Source organism: Silurus meridionalis, chromosome 25, assembly GCF_014805685.1.
Source record: "Silurus meridionalis isolate SWU-2019-XX chromosome 25, ASM1480568v1, whole genome shotgun sequence".
Taxonomy (NCBI): domain Eukaryota; kingdom Metazoa; phylum Chordata; class Actinopteri; order Siluriformes; family Siluridae; genus Silurus; species Silurus meridionalis.
This window is the reverse complement of record NC_060908.1, coordinates 6,271,564-6,294,696: the sequence shown is the minus strand read 5'-3', so window position 1 is coordinate 6,294,696 and position 23,133 is coordinate 6,271,564. Positions and strand designations below refer to the sequence as shown.

Genomic DNA, 23,133 nt, shown 5'->3' with positions numbered 1-23,133 from the left:
TTCTTAACTTTTATTTTCAAATAACATCAAGCAAATAGATGTCAGACTTAATTTTTTCAATAATATACCTGCACATATATATTTATGCATATTCTGACAGAATTCACTTATTAAACTTATACTTACTTTATAAATGAAAATCAAATGAACATTTTCTGTTCTTTTCTCAGTATAGGAACATCAGGATCCTATCCAGGGAACACTGGGTGTGAGCAGGAATACAAGCTGAATGGGACAAAAGAAATTCTTGTTTGTGGTAATTCTCTTATGAACACAATGTGGTAGATCGGGTAGAAAAAATAAAAAATAATTTTTTTGAACAGAGCCTGGAATCAAAAAAGTTTTTATGTTGGACATGTCTGTGATTATATTAACAAGTGAGTCATTGAGAACCATTTAAAAGGAGAAATTTTAGTCAGAATACAATGGCTTCTTTGCTTATAAATCCTTTGGTGGCCTGTCAAGGCCAGCCAGGCCTTCTCTACTGGCCTAAATTTGATCAGTATCACTGTCCATGAATATGTATTAATTCACGAATATACATTATTCCCAGTATAGCATCATAGCATAACTTTTGGGTGAGCTCCATCTGGGAGCAGTGCTTGGAAGTGTACGTTTCGGTTTGAGTTTCTATCCAATCCAATTTCAGCCATAATGTTATGTTTTCTGTTAGGCCAGCCTGTTGAGCACGGCAGACTTTTTATTTTTTTGTACATAAACTCTATGCTGCTTGAAGCTCTTTCCTTTTTGGGTGGGTTGATGGGTAGGTAGGTAGAATGGTCAGAGGGCACACTAGTCAAAACTATCAAACTGCATTTCCTGCAAACTACACAAGATCAAATATATTTGATTTTATATATATATATATATATATATATATATAGATAGATAGATAGATAGATAGATAGATAGATAGATAGATAGATAGATAGATATATAGATAGATAGATAGATAGAGAGAGAGAGAGAGAGAGAGAGAGAGAGAGAGAGAGAGAGAGAGAGAGAGAGAGAATTTATGTGGGTGGAATAGCTGTGGCTACAGTGAAAGGAGAATTTTAAATTATGTTGATTGAGTTTCTTACTTGGGTAATGCCATTCATTCTCGCTGAATGATGTTCTATACAAAAGCTGTGATGTGGTACTAAGAAGTGAATTGATTCAGGTAGGACACCAGTGGACGGCCCGCCACTGCATATATGGTGATAAATACATTTTGTTTGGCCACTGGCAGATAAATGGTTTTAAGATAATGTTTTACTTACAGTATGTTTAAATTTCTTTTATGTTTTCAATGAAACTGTCATACAACCAAAAATTTGATCAGCTTTACCAAGTTCAAAGTTTGCTGTTACATATTGTAGATGGTTTTGATGCAGCTTTAAATTCAACATGCAGCAATATAAGCTATTATGTGAACCATTACAATGACATATTGAAAAATATGTGTAGGTTTGCTGTTAAAAGTTTATTCAAAGGTCCATAGCATAAGGTTCTGCTCAATTACCTTCCAAATGTTTCCCTTTAAATCATTACAAGAACATTACACAGACTTTACACCCCTGGAGCCTTTTCATGCTGATTGTACACTTGTGTCAGTGGGAGGGAAATAAACAGCTCTGTTGGGGATTAGAGGTGTGTGAATAAAGTCAAGACTGTCCCTCTGTGTGTACTGCTACTTGTGTGTTTGTGTGTCAAAGAAACCTACACCCTTCTATTAGCAAGTGTGCAAACTGCTTTCAGTTCCCATCAGTAAATGCTATGTGTGTGTTTTTGTGTGAGTGTCCAATATTTAAAGGAAGTGTGTGATTAAAGTGGAACTAACAAATGGTTGCAATGTTGACATACACACACAGAAAACAAAAAAAACCCACAAAGTGCAAAACAAGAAATCAATCCCTTGTCATATACTAAAGCATGCACGGAAAGAGCTGAGACTAGAGCATGCAGTTTGTTGTCTCAAATGCAATGCTTGAACAGATTTCTTTTTCTCTTCATCACTTTGAAGCACCCTGTGTTGGCACGACAGTGTTGACCTTGTTCACAGGGATGTTGATCTCAGAGGACTGAATGGCAGGTTTGGGGAGTGGTGCCTCCACAGTCAGGACGCCCTCAGGGGAGAGTGAGGAAGTGATCTTCTCTGCATCTGCGCCAGGGGGCAGCCTGGAGAAAACAAGACAACAAAAATGGGGCAAGAAGTCAGTGTAAAGGAATGGGGCTGCATTGTGTACTGTGAGTACCCCAGTGAACAACAAATACAGAAATGTTTGTATATATGTGTGATAACATAGCAAACCGAATCAGCAAACACTAAGGCCCTGACTTATTATAGGTTAGGTGTAGAAAAGCATTTGAAATAAGTATAATGGCCACAAAAAGCTAGAAACCGATGCTGACAGGTTGGCCAGTGGGACCACTGTCCACTAGACTAAACAAATATAAAGAGATTTTCTTGGTCATGGCCAAATTTCTAATCTGATTGCATTTTAAGAGAATTAAAAGCACTAAATGGTCCCCAGGGTAAAGACACAAGGATGCTGAATGTGGTAATAATGTGCTTGAGCAGATAAGATCGATCTCCTTTGTGTAATGCTGATTTCTAATGCTATTCCAATAAAACTGCAAGAGTTCCCTTTAGTAGTAAAAATGTCTGGCTCTATTTTAGCACATTGTTCAAAAATAACCTCTAACTGGAGTTATAAAGTTGATGCGTTTGAATAACTCACTGTAAATGCACCAAGCTGCCTATATATGATAAGAGCTGATGTACTAAGTGTGCTCATATATGATTGTAGACATATTCTCACACCTTTCTAATGAGTTGGCAAACATAACACTTACTGAAAACAATAAGTAAAAAGAACCTAGAGACAATTTATGCTGAGGTGATTTCCCGAAAGGCAACTTTTTGATATTACGGACAATCAAGAAATAAAAGACAACAGGGAGTGAGGCTGTGAAGCAGAGAAATGGCTCTGTGCTGTCACTGGAGATGACTTATAATAATAATAATGACTACTGTGTCTTTATCTACTGCCACTGATGTCTTTTGTTGCACCCATTTAAATCAATGCAGTGAAAAATCTTTGAAAAAGGCAGGCAGAATCGTCCTCTAGGTGGCGACAAAGCTTCATACAATTTGGGTGTGTGAGAGAGAGCGAGAGAGAGGTGGAAAAGAGACAAAGAGGGTAGCTGTGGCACACAATGGTTATAATCAGGAAGCAGGAGACGCTACTATATATGTTATAGACTGCATTTGCATTGCTGTGAGCTGTTTTCTTTACCCGTTTCAAAGATTTACTTGACTGAGGCTGAAACAAGGAAGAACTGAGTTGTGGTATGCAGTGGAGAAGCTTCTGGAATGTTCTATACTGAAATAGAGGCTTAGTGGCCAGATTTAGTCCCAAAACAAGGAAACACCACATCACATAAAAGAATGAAGATAATACGGAGTAAAAATGTTAAAATCCTTTACAGCATGTTATGTGGTCTGTCATAACTCTGCCCTGAATTTGCAATAAGACCCAATAATTTGGTGTTATTCCCCCCTAATCCTATTTGTACCTCATGTTTAGTTCAGCTCTATTAATAAACCTAACTATATTATATAGATCACTGTGAATGGCACAGACTTCTCATTTCCATTTTCCCTGTATTTCACTATACGTTATCAGAGCCAATGTACTAAGTGTGCTAGAAAGCAAAGCAAAACACAAACACATTTTTAGTAAAAAAAGAAAAAACCTGTGAAAATGTTTCGTTTATGCCATACTGAGCACGAATAAAACAAAACTGCGGATGCCATTAAAGGAAAATAATCACAGTGTCATCCAATGCAGTCTGGTTTAAAGCAGAGATACTGTTAATACACTGAAGCTGATTTTTTTTAGATAACGGCCTGTCACAAAGTGTTTCATTACTCTTGTTTGCCTCAAGAGAAATGCCTCTGCAGTCTCAGAAAACTTATTGACAGTTGAAAACTTTTGCCACAATCAGAAGTGAATACTTTACTTCATTTATTCTTTATACGCTGCATCATGTCACAGTTTATTTTTAAAATATAAGAGGGCTTATCTACAGGTTGTCAAAGCATGTACTAGTCTCTGATGTTTATTAAGATTAAGCACTTCTTGTTCTCAAGGACAATAACAAGTTCTCATACTTACGTGTACTTCCTAGTGAAAGATCTAGATATGTAGCCATGCTCATCCTTCCTCTCCTCGTGTTTTCCTTTAAAAACAAAGCACACATTTGATTTTTGCCAAGCAGTATGTGCTTCCTGGACCACACTATTTTAGGTTTTACCTAGCAGGTAGCATGTTCCTGTTTTAAATTTATGTTCTTTGTGAAGCAGGACATACATTAAAGGTTTTGTCTTTTTATGTGTCTATCAGTCTTCTAGGACTTTCTTCATAAAAACCAGCTGGTGTTCCTATGCTGTGGTAACGTGTATGCCTGTTGTGACAACGGCTCCAATAATAGAAATAAGACACAAGCCTTTTAAATCCTGATAGTCCTGCAGGATTTAAGAATATATATATATATTCTTATTAGTTGCAGTGATCCTGCCCTATTTCATTAGATGCAAAATTAGGAAATAGTTACATATATACATATAGTTGAATGAAATGTTATTAAATCATGATAAGATATAGACCTACAGTAGGTCCCATTTATGTCTTAAAACAATGAAGCTGATAATTTTTTCACTTTTTCCTTTTTCACAATTAATTATTACCGCGTATAGGCTTCTTATAAAGTTTTATTTTTAAAGCATTAAACAGCTTTATTTATGAACATGTGCTTTACCAGAAATTCATGTTGTAAACAATGAGCAATGAGAGGAAAATCTAAGCACTTGTAAGCAAACTGCTTTCCCAAAGGCCTGATTTTTGGGTGGTTCACTTCCTGAATCCCCTTTGTTAAATCTAACTGTTGGCTGCTCTCTAGATCATTCTATAATGTAAGACACAGACAATTCTCCTCATTCCAACCTATTTTACTCACAAACAGTATACTATATCTTTATCGTATATCTTTAGTTGCAGTAAATCTAGGTAATGCACAAGAGGAACAAATTACCAATTTTATTTTTATAAAAAATTTAATTAACAATTATATCTTTCCCCGACTGATCTATACCAAATCTAGTTTATGTCCCAAAGGCTGCAAACTAAATTTTTATGATTTCTGGGTTATTTCAGATATAACAACACCTAAGCTATATAAATGCAAATTAGCAAAATTGAAAAGCAGTTCATATCTAACTGACGTGATTTTCTCTTTGTCTCTAAAGATTTTCCAGTCTGTTAGTTGTTCATAGATTGTACAACACGATCACAGATTGTAGTTGTAGATAGATATCATCTCTTGTCTTTTTAATTTAGTCAGGATGCAAATCACCATCTGGCCTGCACTGAAATATCAACAATGTCTTCTTTAATTTTTCTTGAAGTCAAGAGAATGCATTTTGTACCATTTCTGTACTTACACTTTGTGTTTTTAAACTTTATTCTCTAGAATGCATCTATAAGCATCCTTCCTTTGGTGGGGGACAAGCCAGCTGGGAAGCAACTCATCATTCAAAAGCTATTAGTATGTTTGGACAACAGCTTAAGAAAGAGTTAAATGATCCAGCAGAAATGCTGAACTGCAGTCAACAGTTAAAACTTGATTATGCTAACATTAAGAAATAGAATTTTACTCCTCATCAGACATCTCTAAGTTTCACCTAAACCAGAAGAGCATTTTGTTTAAAAGATTGAAAGAATGGCACTCAAACTTACCAATGATCTCCACCACACCATCCTTGGTCTTCACTGAGAGCTCCTCAGGAGAAAAATGGTTGACGTCCAAGCTCACCTTCCAGCCTTCCTGTGTCTGCTTGATTTCAGACATCCCAGAGCTAAGCTGGCGTGACAAGGCACGGGCATAGGTTGCTGGATGAGGCATCATGGGTGTGGGCATTATTGGTGTGGGCACCTGAGAGCCATGCATCAGGGAGGCCATCTCAGCAGAAATGGGAGGGCGCAGATAGCCAGGCCAGTGGCTGCTGGGAAAGACATGCATCTCCTCAGGAAGTGCTGGCATCCCAAATGCCTGGTCGAAGATCCTGTTGCCCTGGTACCAGTCACGGAACGGGTCCCAGGACTGACTGCGAAGAAAAGAGAAAGGGATGTGCCTCTCTGTCATGGCTGTAGAATTAGCACTTCAGTCGTTGGATGCCTGAAGAAACTTTTTCCTGAAGGTACTGTCTCTTTGGAGGCAGCAGGCTTTTATAACAAGCTGGTTACTGCCCACTCTTCTCACCACACCCCCATTTCTTACTTACACTCGCTCAAACTTTCTCGCACCATCCGAGTCCCCCACCCCTTGACTAAAAAATATTTATAGAAGTGACTAGAAGGTCTATTCACAGCAGACTCAGCAGAAGAATGGAATCTGAAGCAAAGCCTGTCCGCAGTACAGCTGACCAGTGGTCTGTTTAAACTCAGTATTGTAATGACATACACTCACACTCACACTCACCTAAATCCCTCCTCCCCTGCATTACAGAATTACACAGGAATCTATGAAATGAACGGAGGAATCCTTGAGGCTTTTGCCTAAAAAAGAGTTGTACTCAACAATGCCTGAGAGGTTGACAAGTGGATGGACAGTCAGCTGAAAAAACACACACAGCAAAGACTAAAAACAACAGTGACCACACAAGAAAACCTTGTTGTAAGCTCCTAGTCTCAAAAACAAAAAAAGTGTGTAGACTCCATGTATAACTCAAAGGAAGGCTTTGAAGGATGACAGTAAACCCATTAACCCATAAACTAATAAACTAATAAAACAACCCAAGATATTTACTGTGACATTTACTCATGAAAATCTAAACCGAACTTAGCAGTGACACCGAATATAAATCACCAAATAATTGTTTAATAAATAAAAAAATGTTTGCATAGAAATAAATAAAAGAAGTTAGGCTTTAACCATCTCAGTATTTGCAATATTCTTTATTTTATTTTCACTTTCTAATTTTATCACATTAAAAAAACTCTCAACTACATTTAAGTGGATGTTGTTATCATTTGTGCATAACAATGTTGTTTTATTGGCTATAGTAAACACAATCTAGAACAAAGGAAAAAAAAATTGGGGAAAAAAAAAAGATCTTTCATTTATATACGTATTTATTATTATATATATTTTTGAAAGTTGTAAAATTGTAGAGACAGCACAATGTATGAATGTGTCATAATTATGAGTTTGAATTATACTGTATGAATGTATAGCATCTGTAGTGTTACAGAAGTTCTGAAGCCTTTGTAACTGTGCATTTTTTATTCTGTGTGTGTGTGTGTGTGTGTGTGTGTGTGTGTGTGTGTGTGTGATTAGCAACTTTATTTACTGCCCCTTCCATTTGCATAGGGGCATTGTACAGATGTGGGAGCTAAATTAACTTTAAGCCAGAGAGCCCTGGCTACACCTGACAAATAAGCCAATAAACAAACAAAAATGCAGCACAGTAGCGCTTAACAACCTAAGTAATATTATTTCTCAATTTAAGAAACAAATTGAACATAACTTGCAATAAATATATTGTCAAGTTAAAACTAGAAATCGGACTTGACTACTCTAATGATCATGTGTGTCACTGAGCCTGAGAGCAGCATTCTGGAAACTTCTGAAATGTCATACCCTTGAAAGAGACTAAAATAGCACTCATGACGTACACTGGCGCCCCCTGGGGTTTGTTGTGAAAAATGCACTCTGATGTTTTCATTTCGACCCACTTGTTCAAAATAGTTACTATTTTGTGTTACTAGATGCTTTATACAAATTTGTTTTTCTACTCACATTTTAATTACTGCAAAGCAAATAGAGGTGAACACTGCCACTTTGGGAACTCTTTTCATTTATTTATATAAGACCTTTGACAATCGACAGCATCGCAAAGAACTGTTAAAGAAATACTTAAAGACATTTCTACAGTCAATCACATATACAGTGTATATATTAAAGTAAGACTGAACACCCTTAAGATATCGCAAGGTATTTTTTAAATTTATTTATTTGCAATCAGACTTATGCAGAGTTTTTTTTTTCACTTTTAGACAGATCAGGCTTGAAATGGAGGCTCTCACTGGCAATTTCATCCTCAATTCTCCACAGACCTAAAGTGGTGAAGTGAACTCCATAAGCAAAATCACAAAAAAGATTTAAATTCCCTTCCATTTGTTGCTGCTTGGTGAGCAATCACCTGCAAACTCCACATACAGCATAATCTGCCACAAATCTGCCATAGTCAAAGTCAATCAGTTGGAATTGAAGTGTATCAGTGTTAAAAAAGATGATTTCTAGTTTATAATTCACACAGGAAAATAAATATTCTGGCAAAAAAAAAATAATAAACATGCATCTTTAATAGTATGATTGCGTTTACATAGTTTGATTTTATTTTTCTAGCATTATTATGCTGAAACTTGGCTACAATTCAAATTTTACAATTTGAAAAATGAATAGTTTTGTGTACAGTAGCATGCAGCGGACACCTCCTGCAAACATATATACTGTTTCGGTCTATAATGTAATTATAAACTGGACTGTTTGTCTACTTTCACAAAAGTAAAGTATACACACAATGATGATGAAGTATTTTGAGCCGTCCTTAGGAATTAATTTAATAAATTTTATTAATTTTTTTAAAGGACATTAATTTACAACAATCCCAGCAGTTGAAGAATAGCAATGAAAAACTTTCACTGTACACCTGCTTGAACAGGTCAATTCACATAATAAACAAATAAACAAATTTGAATGAATAAATAAATAGGCATGCATTTAGATGACAGCATTCCTGTGTACAGTGGTGAAATTACAGAGAATGAAGCTTTAATTATAAATGTGTTATTTGAGTTGGATAATGAGAATAACTTAGAACAGTTGTTATTGTTCTATAGTACTGATTTATGCAGTCACTGAATAATTCCAGTAAACTTTTCCAGTAAACTTTGTGAAGTGATGCAATTGCATTTACAAAGATGTAATCTGTTCCAGCATTTTCTTATTTTTAAAATCCTTATCAAACTGAAGCACAAGATACTGACGCTTGATCATATCTTACACATCTCAGTTATTCAAATACAATTTAGTAACTGTACAGGCTTTGACAACATATTTGTTGTCCATGTTTCTTGCAGACTTCATAATCCAAAGCTCTTATTAAATGCATGATAATCTTGAAGAATTCTTCATCTTTTGAAACCTCTTGATAAACCCAGAGTCTGTTTTTAAAGCTTTTCACTCACTATTAACATATTGGGCATCTTTATCTCTTTAAATAAATAGTACCATCTAGGGGGCATTAACCCTGATTAACACTCAGTCACTCTGTCTTTTTGATACTTATCAAAGTATTACAGATCTCTTCTACAGCATTATCTAAAACCTTTATCTCTTTTTCTGTCACAAATAAAAATACATATTTTTCCGAACCTTAACATATTGCATACAATATTGTGAAATATAATTTTTTTGGCTTATTATAACACATTTTTATTTTAAAACGGGGCAAGGATGAGCCACATTGTTGTTTTTCTAGCATCCTAAAACCTGTACACAGCAATAGCACATTTAGAACAAGTCCATTAATATAGACCTGTGATCTGACTTGCAGCCAGGACTTCCTTCAGAGCTGCTGAGTGAACAATTTCACAAAGGAGTGAAAGGTAGCCAGGCTGCACATGAGCTCACAGTCAATAGTCTCTGGTGCATTCAGCAACACTGTGGCATCAAGAAAGATATCAGCTTGCATTCATCTAGGCATATCTGACTTCTAACCGTGATTCCAACTAATAGGCCATTAACTAATCCATAACACAAACCCTTTACAAATTTTATTGCCACTAATGGCACCAATATTATAAAGCTTTACTAACTCTATTTAACAATCTGATGCTTGTTGTAACAGTTTAAACAGGAAGTAAATAATCATGTTTTTTTTTTTGCTATTAAACACAGCAACTCATTTCGAGAAACGTACAAGAAGCGGTTTCAATTATTAGAGACAAAAAAAATACATGATCACATTTCAGGTTTTGACTGGAATATACTTTATTTTCTGTAGAATAATAACTAGTACACTACATCTATTGACTTCTATACAGTCCCATGTTAAGCGCTGTATAGTTTTGTTACTGAAGAGGGTAGTGATTCACATAAATGAAAGATGACTCCAAGAACACTGACAAAAGGTGAGAGCAAGAAAGGAGAGGAAGACTGTGAGCATGTTTCCCTGATTGCATCATCAACTCATTTGTCAATTTCTAGTAAAAAGTCATACAGGGATAGAAACATGAGCTAATTGGATTTCTGGGGAATCTTAAGACTCAAGACTTAAAATCGAGTAAAAGAGAGGCAGGAACTGTTATTTTAAATGTCTGATAAAAGAGTGCAGGGTTAAAGTCGGTGCAAAACAGTAGTGTTATCATTATTCGAGAAATAGAGTGAGTTCGCTTACAACTAATGCTTAGGATTGAAAACAGGAAACTCAGATTTCAATTCAATCCATTCTAAGATACTAAAAAAAATATTAGAAAGTTCTTGCTGGAATGTACACATCCAGTCCAGTCCAGTCATTTCTTTTCTTTTCTTTTCTTATTTCATTTTTGGATGCAGGAAGCAAGAGACATTCTTCATGAATGTTTATCAGAACGCATAAATAAGCACAGAATAAATACATAATAAATATCAAATAAATAATGAATAAATAAGAAACAATTAGGCAAATAAATAATACAGATTTCAATACGTAGTGTATGAGCAAAACGGTGTGTGTGTGTGTGTGTGTGTGTGTGTGTGTGTGTGTGTGTGTGTGTGTGTGTGTGTGTGTGTGTTTGTGTGTGTGTGTGGATGACAGTTTTTGCAGTCTGGTTTTAAGGACAGAAACTGACAACACCAATGATTATTATAATAATAACTGTACAGAACTAATGCACTAAATTATTCAAAGCTCTAAATAGCTGATACAACTATGTATGCAATACCCTCAGCTAAACGAAGTGGGGTAGTGACCGAAATTATACACTTCTAAAAGGTCTTTGCATACAGGTGTATCCGATATGAAACGGTCAGGGAGACCCAAGAAAAAGGACATTTACAGCTGTGTAAGTGTGTGTGTGTGTGTGTGTGTGTGTGTGTGTGTGTGTGTGTGTGTGTGTGTGTGTAAGTGTAGGTGTGTGTGGGGTGTTGTTGTCAGGCGCTCGTACTCGAACGTCTCCTCTGCTGCATCATGCTAACATTTTCACACACAAAGCCTTATGTCGTATAGGTTTGGATATACAGTGCATAGTTTACAGCCAGAGCTTGCAGCTTTTTACACCTTCACACGTCAACATCCCCGGAGCATGTACTGTATAATAAACTTTGTTGGAAAAGCACACGGTTCTGTTTTCCACTAGCAAAACATGAGATAAATATCATTAATATCATGAATATCATTAATACAGTCTGTGTTTGTTCTCACATTTGTTCGTTCGCGTGTTTGTGTGTCAGTCTTTGGAAGGGGGGCGGCCAAAAATGTTACAGAATGTGTTCACTGTACGCTGTGGCGTCTCCTTCAATCCCTGTTGGGTTACATTCCTCCCAGCTGGGTGCTTCTTCTTTATCGTCCTTCGCTACACATCTCCTAATTTCTATAGACTGTTTAATTTAACTTTTTTCGTTCTTTGTAACTTGGAAAAATCTCAGGCCATAAAAGTGCTTCGCTTTATTTTTGTTCTCCCGGCTTTAGTTCTCCTGGTTTGTTTTGGATTTTGTGTATTACTTGTAGCTGTATGATCGAATCGTCATGTGCTGGAACAATTATTCTGGGGTTTAATAATGGGTTTTTTTGTCACCTTTTCTTATAGAAGAAATCTTCCATAACATCCTCACAGCCAGTAATACCTTTATAGTTAATATAATTACTTATTTACCACAGATACGAGGAAAGGTAGTCTGAAATGTTTGAATTGTTCATTTCTTTGATTTTTCCATCCATTAGCTTGTCAGAAGCCAGGGCTCTCATAGCTGCTGTGACTGTAGTAGCTGTGTGCCTGACTGGGGCTTCGTGACTGACTGCTGCTCCTGCTCCTGCCCCTGTTCCTGCTCCGACTTTTACTCCTGCTTTTGCTCCGATTTCTGCTTCTGCTCCGGCTGTCGCTGCTGTAGCTGTCATAACTCCTACTCCGACTTCGGCTTCGGCCGGAGCTACTGTAGCTGCTCAAAGAGCTGGAGGAAGACGGACTAGGCCTGTAGTATGGTATCGGCCTCTTGCGTGCACTACAGGGAGAGAGAAAAACATTAGGTGTTAGATAATTCACATATGTTTATACAGTATTTAATGTATGAATTGAAGTCCTACACTGTAGTGTTTATACTGCTAAAGGCATGAACTATATATACAAATATGATACAACTACTGCAGATATTCACTTTTCTAAGTGCACTATAGATAAATGTATTAAATGTAAATGTATGTGTTACACAGGTTAATGAAAGGAAAGAAAATGAACTTTTCCATCACCATGGTTTCAAATAAACATACTTCCAGAAAGTGTAACTGGTTAGAAGATATAAAAAAAGGTTGCATCCAGTGCTAAAGACAAAGCATGGGTAGTTTAATTTGCTATTAATATTGAAATGTATTATATTTGCCCATTTGTGTTAGTCGTGCATGTTAAAGCCATATCTGTGAGACCTAATACTTAAAATATTTTTTTGCTATGGAATACATTGTCATTTTGTTTCTACTGATATTATTGGGTTTGCGTATTACAGAAATATGATTCTGTTATAATAAGCCACAGAAATAATCGTATACAATATTTTATACAATATGTTACGTTTAGAAATTATACATTTAGGGACAAGTAATCTACTTTATTTGTGACAGAAAAAGTGATAAAGGTTTTAAATAATGCTGTAGGAGAGAGTCGTAATGCTGTGATAAGAATAAAAAAGACAGAGTGTTAATCAGGGTTAATGCTTTCGTCCCCTAGATGGTACTATTTATTAAAGAGATAAAGTTGCCCAATATGTTAATACTGTACAATTAACACACATAACCATATGCACATACACACTGTAGGTCACCTCGAAGCACCCACACCACTTGTGTTGCTGCCAAGCAAAGAGCTGTTAAATGGTATGGACAGATATATATTAAACACGTAATAGAAGTGAGTAAAAAACAGAGTTTATCAAGAGGTTTCTAAAGATTAATAATTCTTCAAGATTATCATGCATGTGCCAATTCATGGTTAAAAATCTTTGTACATGTTTCTTTATGTTTTGATGAATTTCATTTAAAAATGTATATTGAAATTTCAAAACACGAAACCTCTTGACTTCACCATCATCAGTGAATCATGTGACGTTAGTATTAGCATTAATCAGATGCCAGAAACCACTGTAGCAGCTTTGATTCGAGAGAGAAAGGCAGGGTTAGGATGCTGATTTCGGTACTGTAATGACATTGTTTGTGTGCCACTGCTTCACCAAACAGGTTCACAAGGAGGCGAAGGCCAGGGAGAGTCCTGCTGCTCGGCAACGGTTACCACGGTAACCCTGTCTCCATGTACCGATACCCGAGGTCTTCTGAACACCTTAGTACAGGAGTGAAAGTGTGAGCTTGACTGATTCAGTGGTGCTGATTCAGTAACACAGGGAACAAACTTCATCATGAACATATTGCAGATGTGCAGGTTGCTCTTTTACCCTGGGGCAGTTTGTAAACCTTGATGAAAGACCAAGCAAAAAGCATTTGATTTATATATAATAGTGTCAATTAATTTCTACACACCATGGACATCACATTAAAACAATAATTAGCTTTGTTGTTTTGCAAATGTTATTCTGATGTTTGATTTTTCTATATAAGTCAGACATTTATATTTACGGCCTTAATCACTGAGCTACCACCTACCATGCAGGCATGTAAAACTCAAGGCCCCCCAGCCACTTTTAGCTCCTTTATATTCAGCCCACGAGGTAAAATCTTTCTATTGTAACTAGCAGAGTTTGACTCTGTATGCACTGCACATTTTTAATGCTTTATGCCTGAACTATGAAGGGGCTGCTTATAGGCTGCTGGAACACATGTTTGAAAGTACAGAGTTATGAAGATAAACAAAAACACAGACATAAATCTTACTGATGCACTCTTTCCTGAGAGTTGCCACAGCACAAGACAGAATCCTAAACATTAATGATCTGACAGCCAGGAAACGATGCCAAGCATCTCGCTTGGGCAAGAGTGCATAAGAGCAGAATATATAGCTTATACTTTCGCACTTTATTTATTTGTCTTGTTGTTCATTAAATCTCAACACTGTCTGGCCTTATACCTTGACCCAGTATTTAATTTTGGGCCCCTCTATGATACAACTTATATATGATATACAAGGTGGTGTCAAAAAAGGTTCGAGACTAATTGTGCTAACTTGTGCTATTCTGAACGTGTGTTAACTCGTTTGCAATTTTATCAGGGACAGCAAGGTAAAACAGAGAGCAAACGTAAAATGCTCTTCCTAAAGCTAGAGATTCAGCTCAAGAATACTTCTAATATATATTCCAGAAGTGGCAGGAATGAGTTGGGAGCGCTATATTGGTGTGCACAGGGACTATTTTGAAGGGGGTAGTGTGTTCACATAGATAAATGAGGTACTTTCTTGTAAACAGAGCTAGTCTCTAAACCTTTTGATACCACCTTGTTTATGAGTAATACCAGTGGTATAAGCGGAAAACTGCAGTAAACATAGCGGCCACGAGATGTCACTGTATGCGTACATGATAATACAACGACCAGGTTTTTATTAGGAAACTCATGACGGGGGAATTTTAGGGACTAGAATATAATTTTAATATAATTTTTTCTTAGTCCTTACTAACTTAACAGAAAATTACAATCAATTTTTCCCCAAATGCTTAATATGCTGTTATCAAACAATCCTAGGCTGAAGAGAACAAAACTGTTTAGGTTAAATCATAATTTTATTCAATATGATTTTATGTTAAAGAAAGTAAAATTATCTAATAACATCTACACTCATTTCATCAAGGATCTCAATTCATAGATATGCTATTAGGCTCCTACATACTGCAGTCATCTCTCGCAACTACTAGTAAATATTGTCAAAGGTTGTCAACGTAGAATTTCATTATTAGAGTCTTAACATGTATTGTATTGTCCTGTTTATCGCAATGCATATTGAACATACAATCTAATCACTTTTTTTAATCATCAACATTAGCTAAATCACCTACCTAGCTAGGTTAGTGTGTTAGCTAGAAATTTGTCAATATTATAAACTTTCTTTCAGCTTCTCCCATTAGGGGTCGCCACAGCGGACAATCCGCATGTTTGATTTGGCACATGTTTTTATGCTGGATGCCCTTCCTAACACAACCCTCCCCATTTATCCGGGCTTGGGACCGGCACTAAGGCTTGTGCAACCCTAATGGCTGGGGTTGGTTCCCTGACCGGGGATCAAACCCGAGCCACAGCGGTGAGAGCGCCGCATCCTGACCACTAGACCACCAGGGAACCAAATTTGTCAATATTATAAAAGTCTAAAAAAAAACTGAGGAATAATTTTCAGTTTAAGAGTACTTTATGTTTTGACAAAACATCAGTGAATTGTATACAACACTTATGAAGCAGTGTAACTCTATTACAGCATTCTAGATAGCAACTTACAAGCACTAGTCAATGACAAAGCTCAGTTCAATATATTGTTCCGATAAATTGATTCATTTTAATTCTTTAAATGTAATACATCCCTCGCAATCACACAGAGCGATTTTTTTTTTTATTTAATCGTTGAGCGACGCCAGGTTTCATTTGCAGCTAAATTCATTTGTTAATACCTGAGAGAACCAAAGAAAAGAGACTTCATTATATTAAAAGAATTTTACCCAGAAATTCAGTCTCTTTCATTCCATCACTTTAATAAAGGTAATAAAGGTTTTATTATGATAGATAATACATTTTCAGTTAGGGTTAAATTAGCAAACAGAATAGAAATGACATTCCAGAAATGATCTCAGTAATAGAAAGTCTTTGTGCATTTTCTAGTAGTTTGCTAAAATAGAATTTTTAGAAATCGAGCAGAAACCTGCACGTACCTGGTGATTCTGCGAGCTTCCATAAAGCTGGGTGAGTCTCTTCTCCTTTTACGAATAGGAGAATAACTGCGAGAGCGTCGGCGAGTTCTCTCGCCATCGGAGTAGTGAGGACTATCCCTCTCCCTATAACACACAAGAGGTTATGATTTGTCCACATTTTTTTGAAAATACAGAAAGTAAATAAAAGCCAAGGGAAAATTACGAATAACAAGTCTTATGTTTTGCTCATGCACAGTACAGGGACGTAAGATTTTAAGACGTTTCATTGTGAATAAGCAAATTTGCATGTGAATGTGGAGCGTTTTTAGACGAAAATGCTGTTTTCAGATTTATCCGGATTAGTGTACATAGAGCCTTAAGTTCCCCTTTTGTGCCTGTTTGGTCCTTGTTCATCGTTAATGTTTACGTCTCCTGATGTTGTTGTCCCAAGTCTCCGGTCTTTCCTTGATTTGTCTAGTGTATTTCATTGTTTGTTAGTTTGTTATTTGCCCATTTTGATAGATTTTTGGATATTTGGACTAAAAAAGGATATTGGGATATTGGTCCAAAAAAGAGCTATGGATTTTTTGTCATGAAAATGACAAGCTGTAAGTAAATGTATGTGTATCTATAAATGTATATACACTGTTGTCTGTGTGAAATGACTGAGCAATAATGTACCTCGAGTTATTCTGGCGAGCATGCGGAGACTTAGTCTTGCTTTGCGTGCGCTCTCTTGATTTGGAGCGCGATGAAGAGCGAGCACTGCTCCACGAGCTGCTTTTTTGCTGTAGACCTGATTTGCTCTTTTTGCGGCTGGACGTGTGACGGTGTGGAGTCGGTGACGCAGACACACTCCGGTTCATGGCTCGACTATGATGGTGCCTCTTAGATGAATGAGACCCTTTCGCTCTGCCAAGCAATACAAATGAGGGGAAAAAATTTAGTGTAGCTGTCATGATTATAAAATGATGTGGATACAGAAAAAAAAAAATCACATCCTGATCCTTTTTGAAAAGGATAGTTGATGGCCAAAGCATCAATAACTAGGACTCACTTCTTCACATGAATGCCCTTGGATTTAGACTGGAGATCGAGTTGGGAGTCACTGCTATGGGTAGGAGAGTGGCAGCTCCGTCCTGCCTGTTTTCCTGATGACTCAGAGGACAGCTTGCCACCCCGCTGTTGCCTTTCTTCTCCCTTTCCTGCCTCTCCAAGCTGAGCATGGGTCTGTTGTCGTCCAGGGCTCCGACAGAGGGCGCTGTGGCTCTTCACTTCCCGTACATTAGGTGGCGTCTGCCTCTGCACTTCATTCGGTGAGGATGAAGCCAATGTCCGTAACTTCTGTAGATGTATAATAACCAAAAAATAAAAACAGGGGAGGGGGTGGGGGGGAGGATAAAAAATGACACAAATAGACAGAAATTAGAATCTTTTTCACTTAGATGAGTGCGATGGTGTACTTGCCAAAATAAAAGCAAATATCTAAAAGAAAAGAGCTAGGAGTTTTCTTGATATGGCTTATAGACAGTCCTCTATGGTGCAGCGCATGCAATACTTGGCATGCAAAACCATAATGAGCTGGAAATTATAATCCCGAAAGAAAAAAAGAGGAAAGAAGGGAAAAACATGTAAAAACTGTGAAACAAATAAAGATCGGGAGAACAGAGAGTGAAAAGAGAGAGCGAAAAAGACCAAAGAGTTGAGTGGAAAAGGAGGACTTTTTTTTTTTCTTTTTTATAAATGGCTACAAACAGAAAAAAGTGGGGAAAAAAACTAGAACAAAAAAAAAAACAAAAAAATCAGACAACTTGACAAAACATCACAGAAATGGAAGGAACAAAATTAAAGAGTCACAATTATAGAGTCACTCGAATTTGCAAACAATTGGTCTTCTATTCAATAGTAAAAATTTCTGCTTGTGGATTGTTTTTCCTGCAGACAATTGCTGAGATGTGAACAGCGACCCATTTCCTTTTTTTTTTTCATTTCTTTTTTTTTCATTTCTTTTTATTTTTTAAAATGGCTACTCTGTTTTAACTCCCTTTTGGTTAACATCCACTTACCAATAAAGTGGTATTCCCTCCTTTAGTAGGTAAGGTATGAAGAGAAGGGAAAAGTGGGGCAACATAAGTGCATCATTAGATTCACAAAATGCAAGAGAAAAAGACACAACACCCTTCCCTGGTAGTGAGCATGAGACAATACATGAAATCAATCGAAAAAAAAAAAAAAAAAAGACACACCAAATAAAAGATAGATTGATAGGTTAATAAATAAATAATTGAATTCAAAAAACAAACAAGCAAACAAAGAAATAATCAATCATTTAGACCTAAAGTGAAGAAATAGCACTAGGAGCTTGGACGCTCTTTTCAGAAATGCTCGTTTTCAAATCAACAAATTATTTTGATGATTATACTCATATACTCTAAGAGTAAAATGAATCTATCAAAAGGGAAAACAAGGAATCTATCAGCTGATATCCAATTCATTTGTCAATTAATAACATGCAAAGTTGCAAAATAGCATACTATAAAAATAACCATTTGACATTGTTATGTTTTTTTACAATAGCTTTATATCTGTCCTCTTTTATAGTTCTGTTTTTATTGATAAAGACTTGTAAGGACTTTCCTGCATGCCTAAAACATTATGAAACATGACCATTAATACAACCTGACAATACCCTACCCCCTAACACACCTCATAGCAGTTTCTCTATTTTAGTAGTTGTATATTTGTATACTTGAATACAACTATCAATAAAAAGTGGACCTGCGATGCTATTTTTTGACTACCAAAACTCAGCACTCACACTGAATGGCAAGGAAACAAAGTGCCTCAAAATCATTGAGTTTCAGTGAAAACTGGGGAACTACACATAGGAGGCAGAGCGACAGTGATATGAATGTGGGGAGAATGAGGTGAAGTGGGCAAAGAAAATAAAAGAGAATAGTGTTTTTTTCCTCTGTTGTAAAAAATTATATATGATTTTTTTCCTGAGTATCATATCTGAGTATTTGTTCCTGTTTGCAGCACATTGGTGATACTTTCTGTGCTGCTGTGGGCTTGATGTCTTGCCATTCGAATTTAAGTCAGTGAAATACTGTAGTTATAGAAATTGTAAAGAGCGGAAACTGTAAACTACTTGTTATACACAAGCTCTTCCCTGCAGGAAATCTTATAGTAGATGGAGGGTATTGGTGGTCACATGGGTGGTTTTGTTAACATTCTGTTGCTTTTGTTAATGTGGCACCAGTAAAACCCTGGCAAAAGAATGTCCACTAGCATCCAAAACAGAGCTAGGTGAAAACTCACTGGTGGTTGGAGCATAGCCGGACCTTTAAATTGATGGTATTACGAGTAGGAGTGAACAATGGCTAGAAAAAAAAAACATTTTCAGGACGTTACAATATTTGAAGTCTTTAAGAGGAGCGAACAAATAAATCTAAATTTCTACTACTTTTGTCGTTTGAAGCCAAAGTTTCACTTTTGTACCTTTAAGAGTTAAATAGATTGAAATCGACGAAAAAAAAAAAGGAACGAAAATGTGCCAATCAATTATAAGACGAATGTACCATATCACCAAGAGACAAAAAGGGATGCGGCACAGACATGAATGCATTCTAGTCAAACGAAAAAGAACAGAGAGACAGGAAATGGACTTTTGAGGGGAGGGAAGTGTACTGAGACTTCAGCAATAGAGCAAAGCTATATTTGAATGTTGGAAAACAGGTGTTGAAAATACTGTAGAAATAATAAAGAACATATTACTAAGGAAGAAAGAAAAAAAGGAACAAAAAGGAAAAACAATGAAAATAAATTTGCCAAAGTTTTTTTTTTCATCATAAATAAAATGAGAAGAAAGAGAGAGAAACAGTCAAGCTAGGGTGCTTGTCACATTCTCATCTGCATAGAGACCACGTGCGTAGGCAGAGCATTACCTACCTTCCATTTCAATCAGAGACACGTATGCAATATTGACAGAACGAGAAAAGGAAGAAAAAAAGGAGGAGGGGGGGAAGGAAAATTCTCCGCAGCGAAATGGGAAAAAGACAATGAGTTCTTTTTAGTATCCCTGCTAATTACTTGGTCCACAAACTAAAAAAAGAGACCAAACCAAAATAGAAGCTAAAATCAAATTCGACAGGTAATTGAGAACGAAATTGAACCATCACCCATCCCTCCCTCTCCCAAACAAAATAAAACAAAACAAAAAGTCAACATGAATATCGGCCTTATTCGCCTGGACACATGTACAGCCATGTTAAGGTTAAGATGTTGAGGGCATCTAAATTACAGTCAAAATAAAAAAGAGACAGAAATCAAACCCGTCGTACGAATCGATCCTGCGTGAAGGAATGGAGAAGGGATTGAACATGCACACAGTGGTTGATGGGGGCAAAAAGCATGTCAGGATGACAGAGAAAGAGAGCCACACACACCACGGATGGAGAGGAGGAGGTGGAGGGGTGTCGAGTGCTAGGATGGAGAACTAAATTGAGCACACTGAAAAGGGACCCCAGTCACATTTCTGGGATTATGTATAAAATACTGTGCATTGAATACGCCAGGGAAGTTGGTCTGGTAGAGCGCTTTGCAATTTCCGGCAATTTTTAGAAGATTTAAACGTTTTTATTTCAGGATTTGTATTAAACATTTCAAATCTAAAAACAGTATTCGTGCATATATATACACGACTGAATGGCTTGGGTCCCTTTCGTGAAACACCGCTTAAATATGATCCTATTTAATTCCAAGTTTTTCATTTACTCCGAGACAGACGAAGATTTAGAAAACATCAGAAAAGAAAACCCCAGTACACATCCAAAGTTACTGAAATGTAAAAATCACGTAGTGAAGCAGGAAATTCAGGATTAATGATTGATAATTAATCTGTAAACCAGTACATTTTGTAGCTTGTAATATGAAACCTTTTATGAATATGGTTGTGTTGAATTTGTTGCTAATAAGGACAATTCCAAAGTTTTCCAACCAAAAAGCCATCTACCACATCTGTACTGTACATGCCATTAACACAGACACAGTTTGACATAAAGAGAAAACATACAACAAATTTAATATTTTTGAAATTATGCTCCAAATCTGAAGAATTCACCCAACATTTCATTTTAAACAAAGAAATGTAGAAATATGTTTGCTATATGTTTCCTTTTGGTGATTTTTTGTTTTACATTTTATATAAACGAGTTATTAATTAATAACCTAAAAAAGTAAACAGCATATCCACCATTTCATAAGAACACAAGAGTGAAAAAAGGTATAATAATATTACCAACTGGTTGTGCAGTCAGGACCTGCTTGCTGGATGGTAGCAATTGTGAAAAAAATCAGATAGTGAATATTTAGATGATTTTACAGTAATGTTCAGTAAACAGTGAACATTACAATGTTTTTACAAATGTCAACATAGAAAACATTGTTACTGTTGATAGCAAACTTTTCTCCGTGCTGACCGGTGCAGGGGTGTGTGTGGAGGGGTATCAACGTATATAATAACTTTAAAATTATTTGTTTCCATTACTTTAGATTTTTAATATTTTTATATTTTGAGGTGCAAATATTGATTATAAAAATGCCATATTTTACCATTTTTTGTGTGAAAGTGTGCTGGCGTAATAAATACAGATAAATATGTTAATTATAGGTTTAATCGCAAGTCAAACATGCAATTTTGGTTTGTATTTCACACAAATGAACCTTACAATATTGTAAAATTGTCTTAATATAAAGTAAGGGTGCCTCACGAGTCCCAAAAACCCTGAAAGCTTATGAGAGACTTCCAGGCAGTGTTAATATTCAAGAATCCAAACCATTGATAGAAATCATTCCAGCTTCATATGTTAATTGCTTCAAACCCTGTTTTATTTTGATGGAAGAAGTCTGCTATTTAATTAATGTGAAGTGATAACCTGTATATCAATTCAATAATAAAGGTCCTGTGCAACTATGAATCATAATAAACCGTCCTGAACCTGTAATATTAGAATCTTCTGTTTAAAACTCACGTTTTACATGTTTACAAAACACAATTCAACATTGTCCTATCATATATGAGTAAGGTTAATGAGACATGTATTACAGACGTAGCAGATAGTTTAGGTTGAAAAAAACAAAAACAATTTAACAATTACACCCATTTAACCAATCGCCTGGACACCAGATGTTACGATGTACAGACAGTTGGTTAAAAGTTAATAAAAAGATAGAGCAAATCATCACAGGCTTGTGGCACTTCCCTTTTATAGAAACACATAATTTTTCACCTACATAAACATTTTTAACAGCGGTGATGCTGCCACCCAGAAGGTAACATGCAGGTCAGAGTGATAGTCCACAAAGAAGCAAGTCAAAGAAGCTTGTATACTTGAAACCCCAGCTGTCAGGTTTGTGATCAGTCTGAAGGAAGAGGGGGGTCTTACTGTGATACTCAGAACATGAGCGTTCAAACTGTGTTGACAAAAAGAAACTAATACACGTACCCTGTTAACCTACTTGGTCCCGTTCCAAAGCATATGAGTGCTTTTTACACAAACAAGACAGAAAAGGTTTGGGCATTTATTTATTTTTTTGTTTTTGTTTTTGTGGGAAAACCACCTAAAATTAAATAGAGGCAGAAATAAAAAGAGTAATGAAGCAAGCAAGTGAAAAGAGAAAGAGACAGGACATTAGATCTTCTGAAAAATAAAATAAAATGCATGCAGATCTCTATGAAGAAATCTGACTAGTAAATTAGGCATCATTAAAGACCAGGTTCACACCTGCACCTATAAGATGCTTTCGCTTGAGAGAACAACGAAAGAAAGAAAATCAAATCCTAAGATGTTAAAGCCTGAAAACATAAACCTGAAAACCTGATGTTTAGGAATTGGCCTAGATCAAGCTTTTTCTTAGAAAATAAATAAATCAAATATTGATTCTAGCACTGTTAAGATATGCAATTGTGTCTAAAAATGTTAATATTGAAGATTGTAA

General features: G+C 36.2%; 2 protein-coding genes across 2 annotated transcripts in view; both read right to left on the bottom strand.

Moving 5' to 3' along the window:
* Window positions 1–1,446: 1,446 nt before the first annotated feature.
* On the bottom strand, window positions 1,447–6,285 carry hspb1 (heat shock protein, alpha-crystallin-related, 1). Its single transcript, XM_046839734.1, has 3 exons — window positions 5,784–6,285; window positions 4,164–4,227; window positions 1,447–2,160 (listed from the first exon to the last, which is right to left on the bottom strand). The coding sequence occupies exons 1-3, from the start codon at window positions 6,187–6,189 to the stop codon at window positions 1,995–1,997; spliced, it is 636 nt and encodes a 211-aa protein (XP_046695690.1). The 5' UTR covers window positions 6,190–6,285; the 3' UTR covers window positions 1,447–1,994.
* Window positions 6,286–10,076: 3,791 nt separating this feature from the next.
* The window catches only part of srrm3 (serine/arginine repetitive matrix 3), a 79,643-nt gene continuing 66,586 nt past the window's right edge, over window positions 10,077–23,133 (bottom strand). Inside the window, exons 11-16 of the mRNA XM_046839838.1 lie at window positions 21,434–21,462; window positions 18,201–18,220; window positions 17,192–17,478; window positions 16,816–17,046; window positions 16,156–16,278; window positions 10,077–12,309 (exon numbers count right to left, since the gene is read on the bottom strand). Of these exons, the coding sequence (XP_046695794.1) occupies window positions 12,036–12,309; window positions 16,156–16,278; window positions 16,816–17,046; window positions 17,192–17,478; window positions 18,201–18,220; window positions 21,434–21,462 (964 nt within the window). The 3' untranslated portion in view covers window positions 10,077–12,035. The remainder of the gene's footprint in view (window positions 12,310–16,155; window positions 16,279–16,815; window positions 17,047–17,191; window positions 17,479–18,200; window positions 18,221–21,433; window positions 21,463–23,133) is intronic.